This window comes from Vicia villosa, linkage group LG3 (assembly GCF_029867415.1).
Source record: "Vicia villosa cultivar HV-30 ecotype Madison, WI linkage group LG3, Vvil1.0, whole genome shotgun sequence".
Lineage (NCBI taxonomy): Eukaryota > Viridiplantae > Streptophyta > Magnoliopsida > Fabales > Fabaceae > Vicia > Vicia villosa.
The window spans coordinates 142,903,463-142,914,299 of record NC_081182.1 but is presented as its reverse complement, the minus strand read 5'-3'; the positions used below and the strand labels follow the sequence as shown (position 1 = coordinate 142,914,299).

Genomic DNA, 10,837 nt, shown 5'->3' with positions numbered 1-10,837 from the left:
AAGTTACAAAAATACACATTAAGTGCTTAAGCAAACTATGTGCACATTATATGCATCACATAGAATAAGTCAAAGTTATAAAAGTGCACATTATGCGCTTAACAAAATGACAGTAGCACAGAAATGTTTCAAAATGTTGATAACTACTGAGTCATGCGCCTAGCAATGCCCTTCCACTTCTTCTTTGAGATCTTCTTTAATGTACTACCACCATCTTCATCATCAATGGTCAAAGGTCCTTCAGGTGTTGACCCAGGCCCACCATGTCTTTTTGCATTTTCCACTTCTTTCAATCTTTCACTGACCCTATTTCTTGATGGCTTCCCAATCATGACCTTTTTCTTAGTTGAAGATTTTTTGACATTAGTAACAGCATGGGGTGTTCCATTCCTTGCAGCAGGTTGGATTTCATGTGATGCAGGAGGTTGCATAGCAGCTGGTTGTGTGGGGTTGTCAACTTGTGATTGTTGTTTTTCATAAAGAGCCATCATATCATTCAGCAATGCATCCATCTCTAGGTCTTCTTCCACATGTCCATCAGCCACACTCCCACCTCCATCAACATTTATACTAGTTTCTTGATGTCCATCAGCCACACTCCCACCTCCATCAACATTTGCAGTAGCTTCTTGATGTCCATCAGCAACACTCCCACCTCCATCAACAAATATAAGAAAGACATAAATGTATCAACAACATTGTAAACAAAGATATGAACACGATACCTTTCTCTATAGTGCATTAGGATCTTGCTCCTTTGCTTGACACTTCCTAGAATTGTGGCCAAATTTATCACACTTTGTGCATCTATATGCTACACCTACCCTCCTCATCCTTGAACCACTCTCATCCAACTCTCTAAACCTCAATTTCTTAGGCCTTCCAGGTCCCTTCTTGTATTGTGTTGGCAACAAGTCTTCAGCATCCACAGTAGGCCACATGTCCATGCTATTTATTGGACTCACATTGTTTTCATAACATGCCCTGTAAGCTTCTCTCACGTAACAAGGGTCAACATACTTCTCAGGATCTAAATTCTGATATTCCAATGCAGAAACAACATGCCTACAAGGTATGCCCACAAGATCCCAAAAGCAACAAGTGCAAGTTTTTTTCCCAAGATCAACAACAAATTGCAATCCATTATATGGGTGATGGACTTGGCACAAATCACCACTGCCCCATGCAGGCAGCCATTCTCCACTTAAATGAGTTTCCTTATCAAGCTTTTTCCTAGGATTGGGCATGACATTTTGCTTCCACTTATCAAGCTTCACAATACTATTAGCTATCCTATTCATCATATAGTTCCTAATTCATTATACCATAGTGAGTATTGGTTTATCCCTAGCTTGTAATATGGTACTATTGAATGATTCACTCAAGTTATTCATCAAAACATCACACTTAGGATAAAATGAAAATGAATGCTTATACCACAGTTTGGTTGGCACTCCCATCAGCCAATCCCATGCCTTCTTATCAAGTTGTTTAAGCTCATTCATCTTTTTCTCCCAAGCCGGGAAGTATGTTGTCTTTGCAGCCCCCATTAAAAGGTCCCTAATGGTAGCTCCACCACCAAATTTCTTCTTGAAATTTGCATACAAATGTCTGAGGCAGACCCTGTGTTCAATTTGCTCAAATATTTCCTCAAAGACACTAACAAGCCCCTAAAACCAACAACACACATAATAGTAAAAGCATATAACATCAGCAAAACTCTATAAGCAGTTTAACATAAAAATGAATAAGAAACATTAGCATTACCTTTTATTGGTCTGAAATAAAAACATACTTTCTCCCAACTCCAATGTCTTCCATTAGCAATTGCATAAACCATCTCCAGCTTTCTTTTGTCTCAGTCTCCACCACACCAAATGCCAAAGGATAATATTGGTCATTTAGATCCCTTGCTACAACAATTAGCAACTGACCTCCATATTGTGTCTTTAGATGACACCCATCTACCCCTATAAATGGTCTACAACCCTTGGTAAACCCTTTCTTGCATCCATCAAAACAGAAGTAAAATCTACCAAATCTTGGTGGTAGTGTTGGACTAATTCTCTTAGTGTTCGGCTTGACAGTGTTCCCAACACAATGTTTTCTCAACTCAGCTGCATAACTCCATAACATATTATATTGTTCCTTTGCATCACCTTCAATTATTTCCTCAGCCATATCTTTTGCTCCCCAAGATTTCCCTTTGCTTATGCCCACTGAATATTTCTGTCTAAGTTCAGACATAATTTCAGACAATTTGACTTTACCTTGTGACTTCCTCTTTTCTACCACTAACTTAGATACCCACTTGGAATTGGCAGACTTGTTATTTAATACACTTGCACATGTGTGGGTCCCCACCCATGTCTTTATCTGGTAAGTGTGGTTGTCCCCCACTTTGCTACACAATGCTAAAAAGCCACATTTACCCTTGCACTCAACCCTAACCCAATATGACTCATTCTTAACAAAACTTATCTCTCTACCATTTAAGACTGACCACTCCCTAATAGCATCTTTAAATTCAGTAAGAGATATGAACTCCATACCTAATTTGAATTGGAAGTCTTTGTTAAGCAGCTCTAATATGAACTTCTCATACTTTGGCTTGGAAGGTTTGTCATCCATGTGACTTTCATCAGCATCATCACTTTCAAATTCCTCACTAGCATAATCCACATCTTCACATTTGCTTGTGTTCCTCTTTGAACAAGATCCTAAGACACTTTTGGGAACCAAAACATTGACCTTCTTTAGCATTCTCCTTTGTTTCATCTTTTTGGGATCCTTGGATGCACAGAGCTTGAATCTTACTGATTTCCCATTGATGTCCACCCTATTTCCACTAGCTGGAACAACTACCTCCACTTCTTCAAATTGTTCTTTTTCTTCTTCAATTACTCTATCCTCTTCACTGTCATCAAAATATTGTCCTGCATCAACCTCATCACCACTGCATTCATCTTCACTAGAGGTGTTGAAGTCATCTACATTAGGTAATAGCACCTTGGTCATCATGCCTTTTACACCATGCTCTACCCAAACATGACCATCAACCTTATAAGACATACAATGCTTAGCAATTTCTGCAGCTCCTACATCATCAACAACATTTGTAAAGCCTTCATCCATTTGCGAAATCTTTCTCCATAGCCTAAAACCTTCATAGCCCCAATCTTCGTCCTGACCTTCAACAATAGTCTCACTACCGCCTCTGTAATACATATGACCGTCTTGCACAAAATTTCCCCCATGGTGAAACACTAAACTAAACACACCCATGTCTGCAGAAAACAAACAAAAACCCGTACACTGTTTTAGAACTATATTCACTTGGGACCACATTCTTGTACTTGTTTAAGAATAGAAACTTTGAGAGAAAAAACGTACCTTTTTTATCAGCAGAGTCAGATTAAACACGAATGGAGCTTGATACTGAGTGAAGGCGAAGTCGTATTCCCTTCGGAGCAGTCTTACGAACGCATGTTGACAAGGTTGAAGACGAATAGATTGAAGAACCCTAAAAGTAGGGTTTGAAATGAAACGAAAAAATGACATAAAAATTTGTGTTTTAATGGTGTAAGAGGTAAGGATAATAAGGTCAATACCTATGTTCATTAAATGAAGTGGAATAACAACTCATTAAAAATTTAAAAAAAATTTGCCAAATCAGCATTTTGGATGGTGTGGCTGGCTAAAGGTACAAATTAAAACTTTTAAAATTTGTTAAGGTAATAATTGCAACTTTTTTTTTTGGCAGGGGGATTTTTCAACTACATCCCATATGGCAGGGGGCAAAATAGGTATTAACCCAAAAAATATTAAATTTTAGTCCCTATAAAATTACTTTTGCACACAATTTTAGTCCCTCTACAGGGACTAAAACTGAGTGCAAAAGTAATTTTATAGGGACTAAAAGTCAATATTTTTTATAGGGACTAAAAGACAAAATTGAGATATTTATAGGGACCAACAACATATTTAACCCTTATTATTATAATCTCTTTCTCTCAATATTCTACTCTTTCTTCCGCTTTCTCTCCACATCTTTCCTTTTCTTCGTTGATAGAATACATAACAATGGCAATGGTAAAATCTCCTAAAAAAAACATCTTAATAATTATTATCGCCTCATTTAAAATTATTATTTTTAGTCTAATAATCACTGCTAAAGCTGAAAAAGAAAATGAAATTTAAACAATTCAATGAAAATAAAATTAAGAATAAAAAAATTGAGTTTTCAAAAAGAGAATTAAAAAAAATTAAAAACACTTAAATTGGAGATAAAAATACATTTAAACCTTTTAATTAAACGAGTGTAGACAATTGATTCGGAGTTCAATCTCTATAAGCAATATTTTTTTATATTTTCTATTAAATACACTTATAAATCGACAACTTTTAATAAAACTTCATCCTTTTTCTTAAATAATTTTTAAAAAAGAATAATTTTTCTTGAATTAAAAAAAATTTAGAAACTTTATTTATTTTCTTGAAAAAAATATTTATTTTATAAAACATTGATCTTTTTAAAAAACATATTTTGATGAAAAACATTATTATTTTTTTTATATTTTAAACTTTGACTTTTGTGCAAGAGATCCTACCCGACCCGACCTGACCTGTTCCCTTGTTCCAAACCCTCTTAACAAAACCAAAAACCTTTCCCTTTAGTTTCCATTATTATTATTATATTCTCTTCCTCTCAGTATTCTGCTCTTTCTCCGCTTTTTCTCCACGCATCTCCTTTTCTTCATTCCAATGGTGAAGTCTCCGGAGAAGCATGTTAACCTTTTCTTTTCCCTTGACTGTGAACAGCTTGCCAACAAAGTTGCTGCTCATTCACCGAGTAACATTACTCTCCAGAATATCAATTGGAGGTAGTTCCTCTCTTTCTCTCTTTCTCTTTGCTCTTTTAATTTTTCTTTTACTTATGTCTCTTTCATGTTAAGCTCCGGCTACTACCTTCTTATAGACTGTGTACTTTAGGTTATAAAGTTTATAGCTTTGTAAATGTTAAACTGAATCAATCATGTTGTTATTAGAGGGTTTCATAAGCTGAATTTTAAGCATCAGTGTCATACAATTTTTAGGTTTGGAAATCATACCTATATCTCACCTTTATGTGTAACATTGAATTGAATGGTCACTGGTCAGAGATCTCAATGCTCTCGTCTGGTCAATAGTTATATGTACTCCCTCTGGTCATTATTATAAGGAAAGATTCTCTTTTTAGGTTCATTGAATAATGAATGTATATGCTCTTTATAAAGACCAGATAATTCAATGAACCTAAAAACTTATAAAAATGGCCGGAAGGAGTATAAACATTGTCCATGTTGGTGGTTGGTACATTCACTATTCTTCACAAGATGAGTTTGATTATTCAAGCACGACTGGGACTGTGGTTGCTATGCATGCAGCTCTTTACACGCATTTCTTTTGTAGTTTGGTTTGGTTTTGAGCCCCGCGTTGGGTTTGCTGGATTGCGGCTTTTTACACACATTTCCTTTGAAATTTGGTTTGGTTTCGAGCCTCAAGTTGGGTTCGTTGGATTGCGGCGTTTTACATACATTTCTTTTGTAATTTGGTTTTGAGCCCCGTGTGGATTCGTTGGATTGTGTTTTTGTGTGTATCTATCTACTTCGCACTGGACTATGTTCAGTTTTGCAATTTCAGGAACTTCATGTCCGTCGAGTGGCTGTATTATATGGAAATCTCCTGCTTTAGAATAAAATGCGTTTTGCACTCTACATGATGAATGTAGTTTTTTTTATACTTTTGACAAAATTGATAACAGAATAACAGATTAGTTTTTATGATTATCCAGGTCTTTTGCTGATGGGTTTCCAAATATATTTATAAACAATGCAGAAGAGCTCCGGGGTCAACATGTTGCCTTTTTGGCATCATTTAGCTCTCCGGCTCAAGTCTTTGAACAGCTGTCTGTCATATATGCACTCCCTCGTCTATTTGTTGCTTCGTTCACATTGGTATTGCCTTTTTTCCCAACTGGATCATTTGAGCGTATGGAAGAGGAAGGTGATGTAGCAACTGCCTTCACCCTTGCAAGGATGTTGTCAAATATCCCAATTTCAAGAGGTGGCCCAACTAGTTTAGTCATATATGACATTCATGCTTTGCAGGTTTGTGTTTTTAATACATTCAAAGGAAGTTTCATAACTTTCGTTCTATGCTTTGCTTTGTGGTGTATAATTTTAAGGTTCTTATGAATGCTATTGAATTGATTTGTAATTATGATTTGAAATTACGCAGGAGAGGTTTTATTTCGGAGATGAGGTTTTGCCATTGTTTGAGACTGGTATTCCTCTTCTAAAGCAACGTCTGCAACAACTTCCAGATGCTGATAATGTGAGTATGATGCATTGCTTCGGTCACATTTCTTTCATACGTAGATCAAACCAAAAATGTCAAAACTTAGCGTGTCTACTTGCATTTCTTATTTTTGATAGTCTGAATTTCTTGTTGTTATTACCAGGTAGTTATTGCATTTCCAGATGACGGTGCATGGAAGCGATTCCACAAGCTGTTCGACAATTATTCAGTGGTTGGTCTCAATAAGGATGTCTATAATTAATTTTATATTTTATTTCTCTATAGTTGTCTGAATTCTCGGAGTGGCAGGTCGTATGTACAAAGGTACGTGAAGGTGACAAGAGGATAGTTCGGCTCAAGGAAGGCCATGTCTCTGGTCATCATGTTGTGATTGTTGATGATTTGGTCCAATCTGGAGGCACCCTAATCGAGTGTCAGGTGAATTATCAATTTCTTAATTGTAAACTGTGTATACATTTTCAAAAAGGTTTTGTATATCTTTGAAGATTACAGTTGCATTTGCCAACCGAAAATGCAACTTAACATTTCTCTCTCTTTTCCCTCAGAAAGTTTTGGCTGCCAATGGTGCAGCAAAAGTGAGTGCCTACGTCACACACGGTGTCTTCCCTAACCAATCGTGGTTGCGGTTCACTCATAAAGATGGTTAGTCCTGTCATAATGTCACCATCTTTTACACCGCTATATCTTCATATATTTGAATATTAATTCGATTTTATCTGATTATTGCAGAAGCCTCGGAGAAAGCATTTGCATACTTTTGGATCACAGATTCTTGCCCAGTTACTGTCAAAGCTCTTGCAAATCAAGCTCCTTTTGAAGTACTGAGTCTAGCAGGGTCAATTGCTAATGCCCTTCAAATTTGAAGCCTAAAATTGAGCTTTGTGAATAAAGGGGTTCTCTTGTATAATTTTTCGGAGTTAAACATTATTACCCTATTATCCTTTCACTCTTTCTGTGCCTTGCTGTGAGCTTAGCACACTGAAACCTGTGACTTAAAATTCCGACATTCTGGACCCTATCTTATTGAACTATGTTGAGTGTTAACAATTGTTCTAAAAGTTTGAATTCAAAATTATGCTAACATCAGATTACTTTTAAATAGTATTTTTGCTAAAATTGATGATGTTCACATCAGATTACCATGACTTCTTATTCGGTCCATGTTCTGCTTTTTGTATATGTTTTTTTAGCATGAGAACGTATTTGCGTTAAAAAACTTAGATTAGTCGAAGCATTCGCTTTTGAACTTTTCACAGATCATGCCATGGCGTTTTCGCGTAAACATATCGAGTTTTAGGAGAATGCTTAGCATGATACATTCTTGTAAGATAAAATTAAACCAGTACTTAAAAAGAACCTCCAGTATTTCAATGTATTTACACCAACTTATTTTTTTACACATGCAGTAGTTAGAACTTTTAGACCATATGCAGTGTGCCTAGGAACTATACTTGATCTAACAAATGGTTATTCACTCACTAGCTTCTCGTCTGAATCACCCTTTGAGCTCTTCAAAAAGTCACCTGAGTAAGATCCATCCCGTTGACGAATGATAATATTCAAATTGCTGGCTGGTAACTCTTCCTAAATGTTCACACAGAGAGAAACAGTCAGACAAACCCTTAATGTTACATGAATAAATTCTTCTACTAAGTGCAAGACCGAATAATAACTACCTGATCAATAGTTTTTAGGCCTTGCGATCGAAACAGGATTGGCCAACTGCGCTTATCCTTGTTGATCAGGCCTGAATTCTGAAAATGCTTCACAAGTTCAGCCTTTCCTTGAATCTGAGCATATGCCAGTGTAGTAACTCTGTCGCTGTTATACCTGTAATCCCATTTGTTCTCATGAAAAGCCTGCATAAATTTTCAAAAACTTGCATTGAAAATACTTTCAAAAGAATAAATCTACTCATATTTCTTGCATGACAAGCTAAAGCTATGAACATGAAAATCGGAAATAGAGAGAAAAGTATAAAAAACTGATAAAACGGGATAACAAGTTTCGCTGAGAGCATATTAACAAAAGCAAATCCCAAATTACAGTTATTCTGCAAGCAAAAACAAACATTAATAAATAAGTAAACCGGAAAATACCAAACAAAGCCGTAATTGATCCCTAATCGAAAAGATATACAGCATACTTTTAAGTCGATTGGCAAGTAGAGGAAATCGTAAATCCCCTTGTGATCTTTCTCAAGTACAGAAAGCAGCATCTTTGAAGTGCACCTTTAAAAACAATCGAAACACACAAAAGTCATCAAGAAATTCATCAAGAAACTTATCACGATGTTGTTTTTGGTCTTACATGTAAGGAATGTTTCTGATGATTAAGAAAGTCCTTGTTTCTTCACCATTGATGATTTTGTAAAGATCAATCTCCTAGCGAGTTCTTACTTTCAAGAACAGCTGCATGATGTAACGGCATTGTTGGACTTGAACTACGATATGCGCAAACATTCCGAAATACAACTGGTTGAGGCATGATGAGAGAAGCTTTCGGGTAGCCGTATATGAAACTTGGCGCATTAGGACGGCGCTGGATGCCATGAAAAGGAGTGTAAGGAGCCACATAGGTTTCATTCACACTAGAAGAACTTGGTGGCTGCTCCTCTTTTTCATTCTTTGTGTTAACAGCAGCATATAATTGAGATGGAGTTGTGATATTGTTAAGTTGAGCAGGTATTTCTTTGATACGATCTGCTCGCAATTTCGACTCCATCAACAGTTTTCCATGTTCAATGGCCATATTCTCCAAGGTGGTAACTAAGTTTTCCATTGTTAGGTATCTGGATAATTACTTAGCAAGAAAGGAAAAGAAAAGATACTATTCACTACACTGATCCAATTCTGTGTGAGATATATATGGGAACGAGGCAGCAAAACAACCTAACAGAATTACTAACAGAAAAACTAAACTAACTAACTAAACAGAAACACCTAACAGCCTAAAAGCTTAAACCTTTTAAAGCCTGATATTTTGTAGTATTAATGGCATCCCCATTGTATTTGGCTTCATTTTAATCGTAATTATTTATGAAATAAAATTTTCAGATAAAATAAAGTACGAGAACAAAGAGTGCGTTTGATTAGAGAATTTTTTCTGTCACCCCTCAATTTTTCAAAACGTATCGTAGTTTTTCAGATTTTTCGAAGAGTGTTGTAATTTTTTTGATTTCTTGAAAACTGTTGTAATTTACTTTAGTGTAATTTTTCTTTTTTTTTTTTTTTTTTGTTGAATTTCAACTATCAGCAGTTTTTTAAATTCTGGAAACTATCGGAATTTTTAGAAAAATCCGATATTTCTTCGAATATTTCGTAGAATCAATGTGTTTTTATTGAAAATTTCAAAAAATTCTGATATTTCTTTGAAAAAACGAATAAACGTATAAAAAAATCGATTTTTTTTTTAAAAAGAGCACAAAGGTAATTTTTTTTTGAAAAAGGAGCGCAAAGAGCACCACCTCCAGAATATATTCATGGATAAAACAAGTACAAAAAGAAGAGGGGACATAAAACTGAAACCCTCAAAAGCTAACAAAAACGGAACTCCCCGAAACCAAAACGGTTTCGTGCGAAGTCACGACTGACAACAACCGGTAAAGAGTTCCACCATTGTTAATTCTGGATGGATAGACCAATATTAGCCAACCTGTCTGCACAGTGATTACCTTCGCGATAAATATGCGAGACTGTAAAGTTCATATTCGAAATCATCTTTTAACAGTTATTCCAACGATTTCTTAGGATCCAAGGAACTATAATAAGATCCGAGAAAGCTTGGCAAACCAGTTTGGAATCGCTTTCCAACCAAAGATTCAACCAACCCTTTTGAGAAGAGATTTCTAAAGCAAACTTTGCTCCTGTAAGTTCAGCATCCTAGTGATAGGAAGATTTCTCATTTGATTCGCAAAAGAAATATAATTATTTTTTTGTTTGATTTTGCAAAAGAAATATAATTTTTTTTTGGTCAAGTTTCAAACCTTGTTTCACAATATAATTATTTTTAAAAAAGAAATAAACTGATAAACTTAATAAATGTACATATATTTAAATTCTTTATTAATTATTGATGACAATTTCTTTATCTCTATCTATAAAAATTAAATAATATACCTTAATTAATTTTAGAAAATCTCAATCCACCCTTAATCTCTTAGTCATCAGACAAAATTTCAATTATGTCCATTGTTTCTGTAGATATATCTCCGGAAGTTTTTTTTTTTTTAAATATTTGGTTTTTATAATTGCATTTACGGAAGGTTAGAAGATCCCAAATTAATTTGGAAAATCTCAAATGAAATGAAATATTCCTTAGCTACATCTACGGAAGATTTTGAAAATAGAATGTTCCGTAGATATAACTACGAAATATTCTATTAGATTTTAAATCAATTACATTTCACTCCAAAATGCGATTTTTATAACAAAAATGGAACATCAAATAAATTAAAGTACTACAATTAAGGTTTTTC

At 35.1% G+C, this 10,837-nt stretch overlaps 1 protein-coding gene across 1 annotated transcript; it reads left to right on the top strand.

Moving 5' to 3' along the window:
* Positions 1-4,686: 4,686 nt before the first annotated feature.
* On the top strand, positions 4,687-7,459 carry LOC131656751 (ribose-phosphate pyrophosphokinase 4). Its single transcript, XM_058926374.1, has 7 exons — positions 4,687-4,883; positions 5,834-6,149; positions 6,280-6,375; positions 6,503-6,571; positions 6,649-6,777; positions 6,906-7,002; positions 7,090-7,459. The coding sequence occupies exons 1-7, from the start codon at positions 4,765-4,767 to the stop codon at positions 7,221-7,223; spliced, it is 960 nt and encodes a 319-aa protein (XP_058782357.1). The 5' UTR covers positions 4,687-4,764; the 3' UTR covers positions 7,224-7,459.
* Positions 7,460-10,837: the final 3,378 nt, after the last annotated feature.

What these genes read in the sequence shown, in the direction of transcription:
- LOC131656751 (XM_058926374.1), top strand. Translation starts at nt 4,765, where the DNA reads ATGGTGAAGTCTCCGGAGAAGCATGTTAACCTTTTCTTTTCCCTTGAC. An exon ending in GCACCCTAATCGAGTGTCAG is followed by an intron (nt 6,778 to 6,905) that starts GTGAATTATCAA and finishes CTTTTCCCTCAG; the next exon opens with AAAGTTTTGGCTGCCAATGG. An exon ending in GCGGTTCACTCATAAAGATG is followed by an intron (nt 7,003 to 7,089) that starts GTTAGTCCTGTC and finishes TGATTATTGCAG; the next exon opens with AAGCCTCGGAGAAAGCATTT.